The sequence below is a fragment of the Corvus hawaiiensis genome, chromosome Z (genome assembly GCF_020740725.1).
Source record: "Corvus hawaiiensis isolate bCorHaw1 chromosome Z, bCorHaw1.pri.cur, whole genome shotgun sequence".
NCBI classification, from domain to species: Eukaryota; Metazoa; Chordata; class Aves; order Passeriformes; family Corvidae; genus Corvus; species Corvus hawaiiensis.
The window spans coordinates 493,398-514,177 of record NC_063255.1 but is presented as its reverse complement, the minus strand read 5'-3'; the positions used below and the strand labels follow the sequence as shown (position 1 = coordinate 514,177).

At 44.3% G+C, this 20,780-nt stretch overlaps 1 protein-coding gene across 8 annotated transcripts in view; it reads left to right on the top strand.

The window, feature by feature from the left end:
* NEDD4L (NEDD4 like E3 ubiquitin protein ligase) overlaps positions 1 to 20,780 on the top strand; it is a 103,813-nt gene that overhangs the window by 68,731 nt on the left and 14,302 nt on the right. For 4 of the 8 annotated variants that reach the window (XM_048290901.1, XM_048290902.1, XM_048290896.1 and 1 more), the window contains 11 exons: positions 8,783 to 8,833; positions 10,853 to 10,914; positions 11,035 to 11,137; positions 11,373 to 11,539; positions 12,441 to 12,573; positions 13,085 to 13,261; positions 14,592 to 14,666; positions 16,251 to 16,310; positions 19,002 to 19,133; positions 19,587 to 19,706; positions 20,377 to 20,574. In XM_048290901.1, coding sequence (XP_048146858.1) covers positions 8,783 to 8,833; positions 10,853 to 10,914; positions 11,035 to 11,137; positions 11,373 to 11,539; positions 12,441 to 12,573; positions 13,085 to 13,261; positions 14,592 to 14,666; positions 16,251 to 16,310; positions 19,002 to 19,133; positions 19,587 to 19,706; positions 20,377 to 20,574 — 1,278 coding nt within the window. The remainder of the gene's footprint in view (positions 1 to 8,782; positions 8,834 to 10,852; positions 10,915 to 11,034; positions 11,138 to 11,372; positions 11,540 to 12,440; positions 12,574 to 13,084; positions 13,262 to 14,591; positions 14,667 to 16,250; positions 16,311 to 19,001; positions 19,134 to 19,586; positions 19,707 to 20,376; positions 20,575 to 20,780) is intronic. The other 4 variants (XM_048290903.1, XM_048290899.1, XM_048290900.1 and 1 more) reach the window with 2 other exon arrangements.

Below are 20,780 nucleotides of genomic sequence, written 5' to 3'. Positions count from 1 at the left end.
ACAACATTAATGAGCAATTTGCCAGCTAATTATACTCCTTTTGTTCTGCTCAGTGCTGCACAGCATAGCAGAGCTTCCCCAGCCTCTGTCACCTGCTTGCCAGGATCTGCAGGAGAAGGTCCTAGCTCCAGGTGCCCTTCCCTCTGGGAATGCTTTTTGGGAGTCCTTGGGTTTCAGGGGCGCTGTGGGGCAGCCGCATTTGCTCTGCAGGAGCACGTAGTGCTGCAGTGTGCTCTGGGCACCCCCCCAGGCAGGAGCAATGCCAAGGATGAGGCTGAGCAAATGAAGAATTTGGGGACCTCTGTGCAGGTTCCAAGTAGTAAAATGCAGCTGTTTGTGCTTTGGAGAGCCACCAGCCCCCCTTCCTTGCAACAATCCTCCTGCTGTAAACCTGCCTTCGTTTTGCTTGCTGGCTTTACCAAGCTGGCCTCACATCTACAGTTTCTCATCTTGGAATGCCATGGTTTTTGAAATTCTGTACCTTTTAACTCCTCAGCTGTCAAGAAGTATGCAGGTGTTTGTGTTACACACCGTGTGCTGCAGCTCTGCACGTACTCGATGTACTTTGCTGCTGCTTCATAAAACACGTTTCTTCGCTCTTTTGAAGAGCAGCATTTCCCAAACTTGATATGAGTCTGTTACTTTCTTCCATTATGTTCTGGCTCTGTAACTCAGGTAAGGAAGGTGGCTTGAGGGCTCTGAGCAAAGAGTCTCAGCCAGAGTTCTTTGGAAAACTGTTCTTGGAGCAGTGCCCTTCTCCTGCCGTGACAGAAAGTGCATGGAGTGGGCAGGGGAAGGTTGGCCTCTGCTGTTGCAGAGCTCTGCGCATGAACTGCCACACGTTTACGTGTGGGTTCAGAGACATGAGCTTCTCTGGCCATGTCAGCAGTGTCCTGAGGTCTGTGCTCCTGCCCGTGCTGCAGCTCTGGGACTGTTATGGGGGTGCTGTGTGGGTATCACAGGCTGCACTTACATGGATTGGAGACGGCAGGGGTTTCTGTTACTCCGCAAAGCAGATTATTGTGCAGAATGTTTAGAACTTAGTGGTGCTTACTGACTATTGCATTGGGAATCTGAGCCCATTCCATTGTGTCTCAATATTCTTTCTTGTGAAGTTACAATGAAACTTCATAAGAAGATAGTTTAATTTTTGTTCTGAGAGGTTTTTTTCAATAACTCCTTAATTTCTTACAGAACATGGGATAGAAGCTGTCCTAACACATTTACTTTGTTCTACACTTTCTACCTGTTCTTTCACTTCTGTACATTGAGTCTGTTCCTATTTTCCACATACTCTCACAGCTCAGGTCTGTCTTAAGTATCTTGGGCATCAACTCCTTCTTCCTGCCATGGCTACTCCTTCTTCCGTATTTGGTCTGTTCAGTGTCTAAGGAGGAATGGATTCCCGTCTTTCCAGAGGCTGTTGGTAATGTGGCTATGGTAATAATAGTAGATATTTGCTCTGTCCATCACAGACAGGGAGGCTTTGATAACCGAGAGCGAGGAGCAGCCTCCTGTTTGCAGCCCTCCTGTGTCTCGCACCTTCAGTTACAATGGGCAGCTCTCAGTAGGAAGCCATTTTCCTGTAGTGAGCAGAATAAGGCTGAACTGGTTGCTTTTCCCCTGACATTGTCCAGAGTTTTTTTGGCTGTTACTGTGTTTCAGGAGTATATCAGATCTTGGCGTAGGTGCTGGGTGGTTTTTGTTATGTTTAAATAAGCAGAGGCAATGCAAGAGAAATAATTCAGAATTTGAATAATTGATGCTTACGTCTTGCAATTTGCTTAATCCGTTTAAGAACTGATCCAGTTGTGGTTGTCCATGTGCGCGAGGCAGGAGACATTTCTCCCTCAGCTGTGATGATTTTGGAGCACCACTGCCTCATCTGGGAAGTTGCAGCTGAGGACATAATTCATAAATCTCAGTTCTGGTTTGGCTCCCGGGGCTGCCTGCGTGTTCCCTGGTTCTGTGGTGTCCCAGGCTGGAGAGCCAGGGGCGTGTGCGACACTGGGAGCCTCCTGTAGTGCCTCGTCCTTCCCTGTGCTCAGTGCGTGGCACTGACACCCCGGTGGGCAGTAATTGGGTCGTAAAATGAAAGTTGAGAGGGAAGGCATCAGGGAAACTGTAATCTGACACTGTTGTATTAAGCTGCCCAGAGGAAAAGCCAGCGTTTGTTTACTCCAGTAGGAAGGAATAACAGGAGATCGTTTTTTAGGAAATAACCCACCTGTGTAGTTTGTTCTACCTGCGCTTAGAGGTTTGGAATAGGAAAACCACCCCTACACACACATCAGTTAGGGTTTTTTCCATGGTTACAGTGCAGTATTTTTGATTAAGAAAATATCAGTAAAAATATCATAGCCACGTTGCAGAGATCCACTGCAAAAGTATAGTAAGTTGCCATTATTAGCAAATGAAAAATGGAATTTTAGTTATGCTTGGGAAATGCTGCTGAAAATATTTTGCTTAAGAAGGAAGCAGTGACAGTGGCAAGTGGCAGAATTTCTGAAAGTTTATATAAATGAAAAGAGTTTTATTGCAGTTCAGTTAGTAAGAAGAAAAATTGCTGAAACTTGCCAGCTAAAAATTTTAGTATTCATTTCATGAAATGATAGAGGAATATCATAAAAGTATTGTTGTAGCTTTATTCATGAGAATGAGATCTGGGAGTTGATAAGCCTTAGATGTAGAGAGACATCTGTGATGGCTAATTAATACTTTAACATTTTAGTCAACAGCAGTTAAATGTGCTTTGTTTCAATTAACAAAACTGTGTTTTGCTGCTAGTTTTTTGGGGTTTTTTTAATAATTAACAATACTTATGTGAACAGAAATCCTCTTTGATTTTTTGGGGTCCTTTTCACTTTTAAAGCCTTTGGTAAAGGTACAGTTCAGAAGAGTTTTCTCTCCAGGTGAGATGTGTGATTTCCTTTAGCTCTCTGGGAAGGCAGCAGTGTTTTCTGCTCTTATATTTTTCCTGTTGATGTGTGCAGCTCTGTTGTATTTGTGCTGGGAAACGTGGTGCTGTCTGAGCCAGACAGTCTGGACTGCTCCTGGAGCAGTTTTCCAGGACTTGGCAGTGATGGCACATCACATCTCAAGTGCAGGGTTTAAGTACTATATCAGGAAAATTGGCTTAATTTGTGCTTAATTTTTCACTTTCGTTCTACCAGGGTGGCTGCTGAGTGCTCAGTGGAGGTGGGGATACCCTCTTGACAGCCTGGGATTTGGCTTTGCCAGGTGGGTTTATCCCACTTTCCACGGTGCCGTTGGCCTTTGACTGTCAGGATCAGCAGGTTAAAGCCAGCTGCCATGTCCCCAAGGGCTGGGTTCCCTGTCCCCCTCTCCTGTCTCCCACCAAACCACTGCTGGCACACATACCACGTGGTGTACCCATGAGCGTCCTTCACAGCTGCTCTCATCACATTCAGTGTTACCCACCAGGACTGCAGTGATTTGAAAAGTTTGGGAATAACATGGCTGTAATATATTTAGAATAAATGTAAAGAGAAGATGGGCTCTGAACCTCAGCAGGCTGTTTCCACCTGGATAATAATTTAGGCACATAGTTGTGTACTGAAGCATGGCACAGGGTGGTTGTGGTCTGAGAAAGGTGCAAACTCTGGTTTACTTTAAGGCATTAAAAAACCAGTTAAATTTACTGTAGGGATCATGTCTGCCTGCTCTGAAATTAAGCAATATCTGGGTTGGAATGCGACATCTGTTTAAACAGTGCCCAGAAATAGTACGCAACAATTTTCAGGTCAGGAAGCTGGGAACATCCTGATCATCTCAAAATGCCAAGGGAACTGTAGGTGGGTGGAGTGTTATTACCCAGCCTGGTATCTGGACAGGGAATCAAAGCACCTCTGAGAGCTCTGTACCCACAGTGCTCCGCACTCAGCTCCATATCCCTGGGGTGTCAGCTGGCAGCAACACAGGTTCTGGGGGACCTTTTAGCCTGTTCTTCTTTTCACATCTTGTCCCTGTCTCTGTCCAGTGCTTCAGTTTGGATGGGCCATGGCTCTGTGGTTTGCAGGTGTTGCTGGTTCCCAGGCCAAGGTGATGACGTTTTCACACAGGGGCGTTCCATGGGAGCCCCTTTGGGATCATTCCCAACCTCCCACTCCTGCTTTGGCTCCTGCTGCCGTGCTGTGCCACCATCCTTCTCAGTTATGCCAGTGGCACTGTTCATGGAGTCAGTCTGGAGGACAGCAGGCAGTTAATGTTCTGGATTCAAACCCAGCTGCATTTCTTGGTGTAGGTGACGCAAGAGCGAGGGAAGGTGCAAGGTGCTGCGGTGCCAGGGAGGACACCAGCAGAAGGCCTGGGATCAGGAATCAGGAATGATCCTGCTTCTGTCACTGCATGCTAATTGCAGTGATATAAATGGGCATTTCCTTGCATGGACTGGAACTGGCACCTCAGTCAGGCCTGTATCTAAATGATTTTCTCGTGTTTACTCAGTAAATGACTGGATGCAGCTGTTTATACACTATTTGCAGTTTCTTGTGAACACCTGAGTCACACAGTTCTACAATCACCTGCCTGCACCAGTCCCATAACAGCCCCTTGGTGTTGGAGGTACTGCACGCCAGGGGAGAGCTCCTAAAGCTCTCACAGTACCCTGGCTGGTGCCTCTACCAGTCTGTGTCACTGATGTGAATCCACTGGCATGGAAGAACAGCCTTCAGATTCTCAAGAGTCCATTGTGCGGCTGGCAGAATTAAGTATATATTTATCAAGTGTTGCTGCAGCTAAAATTCTTTTTTTTTTTACTGCTGTTTGGACATTATGAAATTTTCAGGCACTTTCAGGAGTTTGTTCTGCACTATTGGTGATCAGTTGTAACAACGTGGTGTATTGGTCCAGGTTTGGAAACAGGCAGGAAGAGTCCAGGACCAGGGCTGCTGGGAGAGCTGTCCTGATGTTGGTCTTAGGAACCACCAGACAAGCACAGGATTGCAGCTTAGCCTGGTACTGCATGGCAGCAGTAGAGCCTTTCCTTGGGAGAACTGCATATGTTGGAGGTGTCAGCTTGTGTACACGTTTGGGGGGGCTTAATAGTATTTTACACGTAGCTAAAGGTCTTAATCTCCGTGACACCTGCCCACTCCTGCAGATCCTTCACGTTGTTTGTGTGACCTTTTAGTCAAAGTCCTGACCGACCTGTTGTAGCTCTGCTGTTTTCTAACTTCTGATTTCTATTCAGGCTGGAATAAAGCTAAGTGGACTTCAGTTGCCTGTTGTAATTGCTCGTGTGCTCAGCTATTGCCTAACTGTAATGTCTGTTTTACCTTATGGTGAATAGTACATTTCACCACTCTTAGAGGTCAGGTTAAATAAAGGGTGCGCATCTGAGGTAATATTCACCTTTTATTCCAGAGCTGAAATGAGCAAGCCACTAACAGATGAGCTGTTAACTATTGGCACTTTCCCTTCTGGAAAACAACAAGCTTCAGTGTTTGAAATGAACATCAATACAATAGTTTATTCGTACTTTTCTTCTAAATGTGACTCCCATTTTGTGTCATCCTAAGTAAAGCTGAGGTGCATGTATACAATCCTGTGGCTCAGCTAAGTGTACTGCTTTGTACCGAAGTGTCAAGGGATGTTTTTCCTTTCTCTGCTGTTTTGGAGACTAAGGGCTTTTAGGGTGCTGCAACTTTATCCCAGACTTTTCTTCCTGGCTTGCAGCTTGGATAGGTGCCAAATTGCAGCCTAATTTTTACATGGATTTGGCTTGGGAGTGTCACCTTATCACCTAAATCTCCTATGCTGAGCAGTTGTTTCACATTCTGAGGTGTTTGGCACAAGTTAGAATTTCCAAGTAGTTCTGTTGGATTTTAAAGCTTTTTCAGTCGCTGTCTACTGATTACACTTAATGAAGTGTTTCCTTGTCCCATTGCCCTTAGTGATGGCTGTCTTCTAATCTTGATCTTTAATGATATCATCAGTAAAATACATACAAACTCTACTACAAAGGGATATTAAACATGTATTACTTGGTCCAAAATCTATTTTAAGCTAGTATCTTTTTTCTTCCAGCAGTTATTACTTATGCTACTTGTCCTTATCTCCCTCCATGGCACACAGATGCTTTTCTGTATTATCTGTGTATCTAGAAAGAAAGTCAGGTGCCTGAACCCTGCCACTCCTGCTGCTCCCAGGAATGGTCCCTAATCCTGATACCTGCTTCATTCACAGATTGATCTGGAACATTTAAACATCAGATTATATTTTAATGTAAGATTGACTTATTTGAGTATTCAAGTTGGACTGTCTCACTTTATTTTTCTTTACGTTGGACATGGCATAAAATACATGTATTGTGTTGGATGTGTCCCCTGGACCTCACCTTTTTTCCATTGTCTTTCACTGGACAGCTGAGGTGCTCGGCTGTTCTTGGGATTCAGTGATGACCATGTTTCATTGCAGTGTCTCTGCAGGTGTGAGGGGTCCCTCACACACTCGGGAAAATTCAGCGCACTGAACACCCACCGTGCCTGGTGTGTGTGAGCCTGATGCTGCTTTCCCACAGGATCAGTGCATGAATGAGCGAGGTGGTTGGACAGATTTGGGTTTCCTGAACTGACAGTGGGTATTTATGTCTCTGCAAAAACACTGAAGTGATGACCTTCCACTTCAAGAGAGCTCCTTGGGAAATAGGACAGTGTCTGACTTTCTCCTGTTCTACAGTAAATGTACGAAACCAACCCAACAGGTGCAACAGGGGATGCTGAAACTTTGTAAAATTGCTCTGGAATGTTAAAGGCTAATTAGGAAATTTTGGGATAGCTTTTATTATACTTGGGCTTTGCAGCAAGACTATAACAAAGCATCCGAGCCCTGCCCTACCCCTGCCTGCGTGTGCTTGTCCTGCTACCCACACAGAGGCCACGTTCCAGGTGGCACAGGAGCAAAACTTAGGGAGCAATAGCATTTGAGGGGTCACTCATTCTGGTTGGGAAAGTCCAATTCAAGCTATAGCTCAGTGAGCATCTGCATCCTGTGCCTTTGTTGTGGAGAATGGATTACGCACTGTCTAGGGGGGGATCAGACTGGAGCAGGAGTTAGCGGTGTGATACTGTGAAACACAGCAGAGCAGGCTGGTGCCTTGGGTGGCTCTCTGGATTTTAGTGACAGAGAGGTTCTCGAAACACACATTGTTATAATGAGAAATTGGAAAAAGAAGGCAATGGAAAAAGTTCCTGTGGCTCATGAGATGCCTTTGCTGGAAGCAGGAAGCCCCAAAATGAGAATGCCTAAATATTAGGGCAGTGGAGGCTTGCAAGAGAAAATTCTTTTCACAGAACAAAAATACTAAATACTAATATTAATATACTAGCCTCCCCCCCTTTTCTTACAGATGTATATGTACAGTCAAGTGTTACATAAAGAGTGAGTTTTATAAGAGCCCTAGTTCTGGTAAGGGTGACCATATCGATGCAGAAGTAGATGAGGAAGTAATTCCACTTACAGAGCTGTCTGGGACTGAGGGGTTTCCAGTTCCACTGTAAGCTACAAACATATTTTGTTGGTTCAGCGTCTTTGGGTGTTTCTAACCTACCTGAACATTTTCTGTATCCATGAGTTGTGTTTTTCTTGAGCTAAACGCTGCAAGAAGAGATGTAGCAATAGGTATATTTTCTTCAGAGTAGTTATTGGAGTGACTGTATTGAAGCAGGGATGGCAGGTACTTGGGTGGTACTTGGCAAGTACAGGTGCCAGTATTAAGGGGAAAATATGTTAATTCCCTAAAAACAGGGCATGCTACCAGGTTTTTGTAGTATTTGCTAGGAAGAAGATTAATAGTCAAAATTCTGTAATGAAAAATCTACTCACTGTTTTTACTTAAAACTGGAAGAACCACGGTCTCCTTGGTGCAGATGTGCTTTCTGTGTTGTTCCATAGCATCCAGCACAGCAGGATGTGTCCATTCTGTAGGGATCATGAAATGTCATCCTATCTTTGTAGTAGAAACAGAATTCTTATGATGTTATCATATAAAAGGTGAATTTTAATATTAAACTTAATGCTCTGCTATGAGAAATATGTAAACTTGGCTCTGCAGCAGCAGCATGCACTTCCTGGAATTCTGTGCATAGCATGGTTATAAATAGGCAGCAGGTTATTTGGGAATCACTGGGGCTGGTATCTGGTGTCGCAAACAGTATCTGGGAGAAACTGTGTTCCCTGGTAGACGGTTGGGTTTGGAAGAATGCAACTGCTTGATCTTGAAAATTCCTGTCTGAGTGAATCCCAAGTGTCCCTCAAGCACAGGGCCCGGGTCCCACAGCAAACACCCATCTGCCACTGGCGTCCTTTGGCCTCAGCTGCTGCCAACATTTCCATGCTTTGCCTGTTGTGAGTAACATTCGCTAGACCCAAATGCTGGAATTCACCCTGTTTAGGTGAGCTGCTCCCACAACAGGTAAGTGTAGGACTGTCAGTCCATGAAGGGCAGCTTGGATCTGTCCCCCTTCAACAGGAAACCACCTGGGGCTCCTCAGTGCTTTGGAGGGGTTCTGGGTTGGTTGGGGTGATTTCCCCCCAGGCAGAATTGTGTCAGCACCACCACACGTGCCTTGGGCTCAGGAGCCTGTTTGGAGTGTCACAGGAAATCCTGTGCTGAGATAAATGAATTAGAACAACAAGTCATGGGCAACAATAAGAGGGTAGAAACCAGTGATTCCTAAAATAATGGTACTCAACCATTGTGACTAGGTTGATGTTTATAATTTTTTGCTTTTCTGATGTAAGTTTACTTTCTGTATGACAGACCAGAGACGACTTCCTGGGCCAGGTGGATGTGCCACTCAGTCACCTCCCGGTAAGCACCAGATCTCTGAAAACCCCTGGGGCTGTGTACAGTTGATGGCACACTCCACTTACATTCTCCTAAAGCAAGTGCTCCCAGCGGAGCTTAAAGGAAACTGTTACGGACAACCAAGCCTCACCTGCACAGGGACAGGGAGATGCATCAGCTGTGCATGGAAGGGATGCACTTTCTGTGCAAAAAAAGCTTTGGGATAGCAAATTTGCTTCAGCAAATGCATGGAGAACCAAAAGGCTGCCAGAACTATGTCATCTGTTCATTATTTTAGCTGAAATCGAATTCTTTGCCAGCAGTAAGAGTTCAATAGCAATCAATTGAAAGTAATTGACACAGGGTTTGAATCATTTTATTGTCTGTTGAGGTGTTTGGTTTGAGGGTGGTAATGTTTGTTTCTGTTTCTTAATTAATGGAGGAATTCAGTGTAAAGCTGGTTCTGTAACTCTGTAAAGCTCCAGTTGTCTGGTTTCCCCCCAGCAGCCAGGATTCTGCATGGACTGCAAAATTAGAGGCTAAATTGAGTGCAATTCCTATTTATAGATTTATAACTAGGAATCAACAAACGTGTACGTATATGCAGTGATTGCTTTAGCCTTGGTACAAACATTTCTGGTATTATATACTGTTTTGGATGACTAATATTGACTGAATGTAGTTAATATTTTTTAAATGTTGTGCACATTAATCTTAACATCTGTGACCTTGCAGGGCTTTTTATGTGTGAACGGGTGAAGTTATTGCAGTGTTTACATCAAAATAAGGTGTCAGTTAAGCATAACTGGCTTTTTGTGTCTGGTTTTGACTTGTTGCTATTGATGTATGCTATTGTGGGAGGAAAATGGCTTTGTAATGACTTGCACAGTGACGTTTGTTTAGAAGTATCTTTTATGGTTGATCTCCAGTCAGCACATGGTGTGTGGGGTTATAAACTTGTAACAGTGGAAAGCTACAAGGGAAGGATCACGAGCACCTTGTGGTTACAAATGCATCCTTCCCTTCTCATGGGAGCTTGTGTCATCCCAGCTGTGTTGTGCAGGATTGCTTGGTCTGTGCTTGTGTGGATATCTCCATTTGGTATCCTTATGCACAGACATGACCTAAATAGCCCTGATAATAAATAATAGGAACAGTGGAAAGAGTAATTTTCCTCTCAGATATTTTCCCTGCCGAAGCTGCTGTGTCTCGGAGCAGTCCTTTCTTCAGTAGCTGTGGCCTTGTGGGACCTCCCACATGCTTCCCCACCTGCTCCTGCCCTGCTCCAGGGAGAGAGTTACCTGTTGGGAAGGTGTGTGTGCACACTGGCTCAGGGAAGCATGCTGTACATCTTCAGTCATCCTTCCAGGACCTTAATAGGAGCCATTGGGGTGTATTTATTAACAAATTCATAATCAGCTTTCTAATTCTGCTGATTTGTTTTGTCAAAGTCCTTTTTTTCCAATACCAGCTAATTACTATTGACAGAATTTGGGTAAAACATACAGCTCCTCACTGGGAGCACGTCCCTTCCAGCTGGGCACTAAACAGCAGTGCCGAATCATGCATGCCTTGGTGCTGGTGAGCTGGTTAAAATCTGCCATCTCTGAGCAAAATGGGCAGCGTGTCTCTCCCAGAGAAAGTGGACACTGGCAGGGGCAGAGTTCAGGCCGGGAAAGGAGAGGCTGTGTGGGATTTGGCTGCCACGTATAACATAGTTCATGCTTCCAGTTTAGAATAAAGTTCCCCAGACAATCAACAGAAGTGTGCATATGGATTCATCATCTTTTTCCCTTGGCATCTGAAATTCCTACTTCTGAAATTCCTGCAGCTGTGTGTTCACACATGTGAAGGATATGACTTACTTGGTAAGAAAGCTGAAATTCTCATGGAATAGAAAGTTTCCAAGGTTCCAGGCTTTAGGTAACTTAGGATTCAGTGGACATCAGAGATGTAATCTGTCAGCCTGATGTGTGAATGTTTTTTATGTGGCTGGACTTGTGGGGAAGCCCTTTAATTTGCCATTTTCTCCACTGCTTACAGACTGAAGACCCAACCATGGAGAGGCCGTATACATTTAAGGATTTCCTCCTCAGACCAAGAAGGTGAGGGGAAGGACCTTTAAAACATTTGAGAACTTTCAAACATTTCTTACTTCATGATTTTTTGATTTGCAGTTATTTAAAAATGAGTTATTAAATGCAATGTACCTCCTTGTCTTGTAGCCACAAATCTCGCGTGAAGGGTTTTTTGAGACTGAAAATGGCGTATATGCCTAAAAATGGTGGCCAAGAGGAAGAAAACAGTGATCAGAGGGATGACTCTGAGGTAAGGCTGAGTCCTCAGGGAAGGATTCAAGAAAAATTGTAGAGTCAGCTGTATTTGAAGGATAAAGCCCTGAAAACAGAGTTAGCAGTTGGTTCTCTTTGGCACTGAGCCACCAGGAGAATACCCAGCCACCTTTGGGAATCCCTCTTTAATAGATTGCTGGGGATTTAGCTCTTTTCTCATTGCAATGAGGTGCACACTGTAACCACAGAGGTCTTTCTCCTTCATTCCTAAGCATGGCTGGGATGTGGTGGATTCCAGCGATGCCGCATCTCAACGTCAGGAGGAGTTGCCACCTCCTCCGCTGCCTCCTGGGTGGGAAGAGAAGGTGGACAACCTGGGGCGGACTTACTACGTGAATCACAACAACAGGACCACCCAGTGGCACCGACCCAGCCTCGTGTAAGCAGCCGTGGGCTGGGGGCTGTGTGGGATGGAGAACCAGGCTGGAGCTCGAGTCGGAAAGGAAACCGCGCTTTATGCCTGAAAGAGACTTCCTCGCCCCCAGCAAATCACAGAGACACAGAGTACTCTGGGAAATTCCAGGAAGTCTGAGATGGGAGGGAAGGCAGTGCGTTAACAATGCACCTTAGAATATTAGGAGACAGATAAGGAATTTTTCAGTAAGTAATTTAACAGGAATAAATTACTTTGTTTATAGAGACTGTTGAAGAGGTAAGGAAAAAAGTCAATTCTATTAAGCTTTAATGAAGTTGAACAGATTAGCTTTGAGGAGATCCTGGTTATTATTCTGTGAATAGGCTTCATTCCCTGGATGTGCTATCAGAGAAGTCTGCAAGCCGTGGGAATATATTCTCCAGATTAGATTTAGAAAGCTGTGGCAAGCTTACATTTTACAGAGTGTGAATAACTGACAGTGTCAAGAGTTACACTAAAATCACATATTTAACCCAGCACTGCCAAGGCCACCACTAAACCATGTCCAAGGAAGTGCTGGATTCTCCAGCACTGGACCCGTTCAAGGTTGGGCTCCACAGAGTGCTGGGCCATCTTGTCTAGGCCATGGTTTCCCTGCCATGAGAGGTTGAACCAGATGATCCCTGAGGTCCTTCCCAACCTGGTGTTCTGTGACATTTGTGAAGTGCTTCCAGTTTTACTTTCTTTCAACTGAGGGATTAAACAATCTCCTAATTATGAAGCTGGATATATGCATGAATAATGATTTTTATAATCAAAAGCATTACCAAAGTTTTGAAGGCAATGGACAAAGTGGGGGCTTCGCTTAACTTGGGTTATTTTCTTGTTCTTTTCTCCTTCCCATGCTGTGTTCCCCCCTCTGCAGCGACGTGGGATCCGAGTCAGATAACAATATCAGACAGATAAACCAAGAGGCAGCTCACAGGCGGTTCCGCTCTCGGCGCCACATCAGTGAGGATTTGGAACCAGAGCCTGTGGAGAGCGGAGACATTCCTGAGGTATGCCCAAGCCTTGGGCCTAAGGAGCTGACTAAACTTCGAGCTGCCATGTTTCTCACACGTGAGCCAATTACTGTGCAACACAGAGAGTCGTGGTTTTACACAGCATTTGTGGAAATTACATTGGGAAAATGCCAGCAGCACAATGACAGCACAGCCAGAGCCACTCTGCCAAGGTCCCGTGCAGCTGCAGCTGCCTGGCGGCCCGTGGACAAGGCTGAGTCCTATGTAAATGCTGGGAGAAACATTTATCATTCCAAATTGCTTGTCATATGTACATTGATAGAAACACTTTCATATTCTGCTCTGAACAACAGTGTAGTAACTTATAAAAAGAAGGGAAGTGGACTGGCTGTAACTGCCCTGTGCTTCAGTTTTCTGTAGTGCCTTGATTTAGGGGGAAGAGAAGCTGTTGTTTGTGTTGGGCACAGTGAGATGATCACACAGAAGGCAAAGGGAAAGAAGATTCGGTCTGTATAAAACCTGAGCTTAGTTTCTTCTCTTTCATTAGCCTTGGGAAACCATTTCAGAGGAGGCAAGTGCCAGTGGGGATTCCTTAAGCTTGTCACTACCACCTCCTCCAGCATCTCCAGTATCCCGGACCAGTCCTCAGGAGCTATCTGAGGAGCTGAGCAGAAGACTCCAGGTCACTCCTGATTCCAATGGGGAACAACTCAGCTCTTTGATTGTACGTAATGTGTAATCTGTAAACCTCTAGTGCAGAAATGTGCTCTTATTTGGCATAACCTGAATCACTTCATGCATGGGGAGCGATTGCTGGTCTCAGGAAAACCTGAGCATGCAGTTAAAATTCCCTTCCAAAAAATGCATCACAGTTTCACCATCGAGCAAACTGCCTCGGACAACAGAATTCCTCAGTTCAGATTTCAAGTGTTCCTCTGTGTGAGTTTCACTTCAGATTCTGCTACTCTTAGACCTTTAGTGAAACAAAATATATGAGAGTAGACCTAGGAATTTTCAAAGGAAAGGGAAAAACAGAAAAATGGTCTCTGCACTATCCATTAGTCAGAATGGGGATACCATAAAAAATCAGGATAATGTATGTACAAGTGGGGGAATGTTTTCTGTCTCTTTGATTACAAAAATAATTGTAAATATTAAACAGAACATTGTGCTCTGATTTATTTATTTTATATTCTTAGTATGATGCTATCAAGGTACCTCTGCAGTTCAAGAGATAAGAAATCATATTTACTCTTGTTCTCATCAAACAGAATCTCGATTAGGTGCATTTTTCCCAAAGAGCCAGTGCAGTTGGTCTCTGACTGATGGGAATGTCACCTAGAGGTTGGTCAGCAAGTGACAGCTCTGATGCTCTGCTGGATCTGCATGCAGAGGCACTTGGGCTTGTGTTGAGAATGGCAATTTTAGTAGCCCTCCACTGGTTTTACTGCAGCAGTCAGTGCTGTATTTTCCTGAACACTGCTCAGCCCTGGAGTGCCCAGCTGGACTGGCAGGGAGGAGCTACACTGTAGTGTCAATCAGACATGATGCATATCTGCTTTTTGAGGGAGGTGTTATTTCTAGTTCACAGTCATGAAGGATGTGTCTTGGGAAAAGACACAACTAATTCAGAAGTTAGAAGGCAAAGAGGAAAATCAAAACTGATTTTTTTTTTTTTTTTAAATACCATGAATTTTTAAGTAAATGAATTTTTAAAAAAGACTTTGAGCTCTCATCCATAATATTTGATTTTGGATTTATTTCTTAATGCCTTATTTTTTCAATAATTCATGAGTTTATTCATGTTGACATTTCTCCTTTAGAAAAATGAATGGGCCCCTTTTTTTGTAGTGTATAGGAAGCAGAAAAATGGGATATACCACTCTGTGGTAAAGCAGAAGTAGATAATTGTTTACAGGAGATTTGCTACAAAGAGGTTAGTACCTGTAGTTACTGAATTTTCTGAATAACCATCATGTTTTCATGTTTTAAGACACCCTAACTTGGATACATCTTTTTTTTTTTTTTTTTTTTTTTTTTTTTTTTTTTTTCAGCAAAGAGACCCTTCTTCACGACTGAGGTCCTGCAGTGTAACAGACACCGTCGCTGAACAGTCCCAGTTATCCCTGGTAAGCCAGAGGTCCCTTCTATTTCTTACTTTTTGGGTGGACATTCTCTGATTCTGAATAACACCTTGCCTTGGGTCAGCTCTAGTCAGACACGGATCAGTGACCAGGGTGGGCATCTGATTGTCCCAAACAGCAACGGAGACCAAATTCATGTGAGCTAAAAAAGGAGGACATTCCTGAGAGAAGTAAACATTTGGAGACTGAGCAAGTCCCACTCTCCTCAGTTGTTGAACATGGAAATTTAGGTTACTGCACTCCTATGGTGCAGTCAGTGGAGAGAGAAACTCCTCCAAGGGGTGTTCCCAGCTGGGGGAGGAGAGGGCAAGAGAACCAGCTCTACCTGGAACTGGAGCAGCCGCAGGACTCTCACAGCAGGTGTATTCCTGCGACCCATGAGTTGATTTTACTTGCAATATATAAATCTGTCTAAAATCCCAAAGGATTGGTGTTTTGCCTGGTTGTAGTGAAAATGAGGCTTTTGGTGAGAGTCTGGTATGACATACCTGGGTAGAATTTCAGTTCTTTAATCTGAGGGTCTTAGGGAAGCAACTTCTGCAGGTTTATTTAAGGAGATTGTTCAAACAGGAGAAAATACAAAGATGTTTTGTCAACAAAGCTCTTCTCTCCCTTCAGAACCATGCACACCTCTGCTCCAGCTGACAGAAAGTGGTGCCTGTCCTACAGCCCACATGCAAGAGTTGCAGAGGTGGCAGGTTTGTTCTCTCTGCCACCTCTCAGCAGTAGGTACAGAGACCACTTAAAATAGGAGCGTGCAAGGTGTGCTTTTGAGTAAAACTAGTCAGATTGCAAAAGAATATTTTAAAAAATTATATTTTTCTTCATCAAGAGTTTTGTCTTCATTTTTTTTATTATGAATGTGTCCCATGTGAATCTGCAAATAGAAAACCTGTGCATACCAAGAAGTTTGTTACTGAAGCTGCTTGTCTGTGCATTGCTTGTTCTCTCTGCTGCTGCTCTTGGGCAAACACTTCCAGAAACCATGGAGGTTTTCTCTTGGCTGGATTTTTCCTGTGCTGTAGCAGTTATTTAGTGTAGCTGAAGCATGTCCCTGGCTCTGGGGGTGAGCAGTGGGATGGGTCCCAGTGCAGTCGTGCCTCAGCTATTGCTCTCTGTGCCTGACTGTAGGGGGAACAAGGGCTGCTGTGCTGCTTTATTGCTGTGTTTAGCACTGCTGGAGCCGGGGGCTGTACATGGGCTGGCAGGTGGGGCTGGGGAGAGGCCTTTCTCCTGCTTCTTGAGGGACACTCATTTCCTGAGCACATGTTCAAATAAGTAGCACTGAGAGCATTGCTCTAAAACATCATCTTACCTGATCTTAACCACATTTCATCCTTCCTGAGCTAATGATCATTTCTCTTCTGGCAGCTAAGTACATGTTCTTCCTTAATCCAGCGCTCCTCTGGGATTCTGGCTTGGTTACTAGTGATTGATGACTTTCAGATTTGCTATTATCCATCTAACTGCTCTCTCAGTAAATATGTCTGATGCCTTGCTCCTAAAGATGTGACAGTAACTTGTGACCTTCTTCAGTAAATATGTGTAACATTAATTATCATTTAACAGCAGAGTGGTCCCTCTAGGAGAGCTCGTTCTTCAACTGTCACAGGTGGAGAGGAGCCAACGGTAATAAAACCCTTTATCAAGCACTATCTCTAAACAAAATGGGGGGACATTTAGGTCTTGTACAATGAGGAAGTTTTGGGGGTTTTTTTTTCCACAAAGCAAGCATTCATGTATTGAATGAAATACAGCCATTGAATGTTACATTTTTTTGTCCCAAATTTTCTCAAAATTTCTCAAAACACTGCTTGCACTCAAATACTGGCATGGTTTAGGGACATGGATGCAACATTGAGTTATGACGAAGCTGTGCACTAAGGAGATGCTATGGGCTCCTGAAAAATGAAAGCTACAACAGCTAATTCTTTAAAAAGGAATACTGGAAGCAGCAGGGATTAGAGACATCAAATCATTGTACGTGTAGCTGTGTGCATCTTGCATCTGTCTTTCCTTCCTCTCCATTAGACTAATTAATTTTAATTCTTAAAGTTGGTCTTAATTTGAGAGCCGTGGGGGTACAGTGATATACCACAGAGCTCTTAATGGTCTTACTGAATGCCAGTTTCATTTTCCAGCAGTTCCTCAGCAGTCCAAGACTGTAGTTTGATCATACAATAAAATTCTTGACGTGCTTTGCTGAAAGTGTAATACAAGGAAAGGGGGTTTAATCTATATTGAACTTTGTCCAAAAAATCCCATTCTTTAACCTAATTAACTGTCAGTCTGAAGTGAGTTATTTCATGGAAGTCATTTACAGTAACCTATCATAAAGGGCTTTTATTAATTTATGCCCTCCTAGAGAATTTGTTTCAGAGAAAGAAATTTAATTTATACTTGGTAGGTTTGCTGTTTACATCTGGGAAATAAATAAATCTTACTTTGGGTGTTGATGCATTGTTCTGTAATACTGTCTATATTCACTGGTTTTTTTTAGTTTTAGAACCAGAGGAGCACACTTGGAAATAGCAAAGTCTAAATAAAATACCTGACTCATTAGTGGTTAGTTAATTGTGCTAGATGAACCTGCAGTGCAGTGGTACTCTCTTGGCAGAGCATCTTGTCTTGGTTAGACTTTTTAGAGCAAAATATTAATATTTTCCTGCAAAAAGCTGAGTTCAAATATCAGTGACTCATCATTAGTGCAGCTGTACCAAGATGTTTTACCTCACCATGCTGCAGTCACTAATCCCCCCTTGTCTTTGTTCAGCATTTACACCCAGATCCCAGATCTGTGGAGGAATTGGGACTTACACAGGATTCATGGTCTAAATCCTTTGTCTTCAAAGGTTCCATTCTCTTGGGTCTTTGGGTGCCTGAGGCTTGCAGACGAACAACCTGTCAGCAGTAAAATTCTCTGGTCACCTTGGTTTTGCTTTCAGAATCCCTACAGACCCCCTCCTTGGAATGGGACCCACAGGCTCAGGCCCAGAAGCAGTATCCTTCTCCCAGTATCTGAGTTGTAACTGAGACACTGTGGAGTGATTGCAGCCCTTACTGTGGCCTTCCTGACCCCTGACTGATGGATTGGCAACCGCTGGCACAGCCTGGGCAAGGTGCTCTTCTCATTGCCTGCCAGCTCTGTGAAAACCATAGGGAAAATAGCCCTTGGCTTTTCAGGAGAGAAAGAAATGAGTCTGATAGTCTGTACTTGGATTCTTCATCTGTTTCCCTGTTTTCTCTTCCCTGCTGGAGTATGTCAGTTTTCTGACCCATCCAGTATCTTTTCTCCTTTCCTTTCTTGATTATCCCTGCAGTTCTCCAGTTCTTTGTGTCAACTGTGCTCTGCTCTTAAACAGCACCTGCACTGCCTTCGGCAGGAGCTTTGGGAAAGGTTTCACGGAGATGAAGCAAGAACAAGAATTAAGTTCATTATCTTGCTGGAGCAAGGAATATAGAGGATAGGAAGAGAGTGTTCTGGATTTCAATGGGAGCCTTTACTGTTTCATGGCAAAACCCCAGAGCTTGTAGTGCATCAGCCTCTGAATTATGCAGGTCCTTCATCCCACTCGGTTCCAGTTCCTGGCTTGTGTGTATGAACTTGTGCTTGGGTATTTTGCGGACAGGAAGGGCACAAAAGAACATCAGCCACACACAGAAACGTAGTTCCTGTGGGCAATAGGACGTGACTCCTCTGCTACCTGTATGCTTCTCTTAGAACAGGGTCTGACTTGTGGAGCTTTTAGTAGAAGTTCTTGTCATGCTGAAGTCAAGGCTCTAGTTTGGGGTTATGTCGTGTCGTCGGGACATGGAGCCCTGAGTGCAGCATTTGTGACAGAGCAAAATGGTTAAAATTAACTTTCTAAACCCACAGTAGTTTCTGGCAACTGATTCAAGACACCCTTGGGTAAAGAAGAAAACAGGACTTGGGAGATCTGAACTGCATGGTTATTTAACTCTTACTTATCCATTCTGATGAAAGGAACAAACCCCAGCTTTTCAAGGAAAACTCATTAAAACATAGACTTCCTTTTTATCATTATGTGTAACGAAATAGAATGTTTGAGGGCATATAAGCTTGTTTGCTGGATCTGTGTTAAACTGACCCAAAAGATTTCTTGGGAGAAAAAAGTTATTTGATTCAAAGGCACATGACAAAGAGCTTGAATTAAATTAAATCAGAAACTGGATTTTTCCGTATGGTTTTTGTGATTAAGAAGGGTATAAGTTAACAAGTTGCTTTTTTTTACAAACAACAGTTTGAAATGTTTTTTAGCTATTATAAAATAAGAATTCAGTGATTTCTTGCCTGAGCAGCCTTCTGTGGCCTACGTGCACACCACGCCTGGCTTACCTTCGGGCTGGGAGGAGCGCAAGGACGCCAAGGGTCGGACCTACTACGTCAACCACAACAACCGGACCACAACGTGGACACGGCCCATCATGCAGGTACCCTGCTGCATCCAGGGAGCGAACACTTAGCTTGGCTGAGGGTCATTTCAGTTGAAGCAGCTTCCAGAAATCTGAAATTTAAAGGAAAAATCCTAAGCAATACAGATGAATCATAAAAAGCTGCAACAATTTGGGATAGTTTTGGTTACTTATTTTAACTGTCAAGGCACAGGTTAAGCTGATTGCTGCAAGGGAAGGAATTTCCAGAGGTTCAGAAGAACTCTTAAAAGGAGGCAAATGTGTTCTTAGGGTTGAATTTGAAAGTTGGCTCAAGTCATTAATAGAACCATATGTTCTTGGTCCTTCCAATGGAATTACATTAATTACTTGGCCTTTAGGGAAATAAGTTTAAGAAGAGTAGTAGTGATGATAACAATGACATCAGTTTTAACATGTCCTACGTGTGGGCGGTGTTTGTGACGTTTGTGACCTGGCTTTGCTCTGGCGCAGCTCGCCGAGGACGGGATGGTGGGGCCGGGCGCGACCAGCAGCAACCACCTGAGCGAGCCGCAGATCCGGCGGCCCCGCAGCCTCAGCTCCCCCACTGTCACCCTGTCAGCACCGCTCGAGGTGAGCCCCTCCCGACTGTTCCCGACAGCCTCTCCTCAATCCTTGTCCTTCAAATGGGGGCTGCATTTCTTTTAAGTCTCTCTCAAAGTAATTCCAAGTGCTGTGGACTGATGTTCACTGTGACATGGCTACAGAATAGCTGAAGTGGCTCCTTACATAATCAAAGCCTCTGTGTGTTTGACTTCTGACGGTGTGATTCAAACTCTTGCCTCAGCTACTCCTGGCTGTGCTGAAGAGAGCCAATTCTTCAGATTTCCTCTTCACACCTAAGAGTTTGAAGAGCTGTGGCTCACACAGCCTTGCACTTAAAGGCTTTCTTGTAAATGAGATACATTGCCCCTGAAGCACAAAACACTGCTTTTGTCTTTTCCTTATAAAATGAAATATGGACACATCCAGGGCAGGTGCAGGGGAAGGTACAATCAGGTGTAAATATTGGGGACACTGTCATTGCAGAGGAAGGCACAGAACACCTTGTCCTTCACAGCAAAAGACTGGGTGTGTTAGAAGGCACAGATAGAGCTAATTAAGTTCTAGTAAATCAGTCCCAGCACTTAATTCTAGTATTAATTACATCTGGAATGAAAAGCTATTTGCTGTGAAGCTGAGTTGGATTGGTTTTGCAGCCCCAAGTGCCATGTGAGCAATGGTGCTGTTTCCTGCTCCGCAGGGCATGAAGGACTCTCCGGTGCGCAGGGCGGTGAAGGACACCCTCTCCAACCCTCAGTCCCCACAGCCGTCCCCCTACAACTCCCCCAAGCCCCAGCACAAGGGGGCCCAGAGCTTCCTGCCCCCGGGCTGGGAGATGCGCATCGCCCCGAACGGCCGCCCCTTCTTCATCGACCACAACACCAAGACCACCACCTGGGTAAGGGCACTCTAGCCAAGGCACTGGGGGCCATGGTCCCATCTCTGTCTTCCTGCCTGCATGCCCCCATTTTGGCGTGGCACTTTGTGTTCTTAAGAGCCAAAAATGTGCATGTGGTTCTAAAAGCCCTTGTGGAGTGCAGGCATCCTAAGAACAGGGCTGTGGTTTTTGAAGAATATCCCTGGACATAGCACACTTAGTGGAGT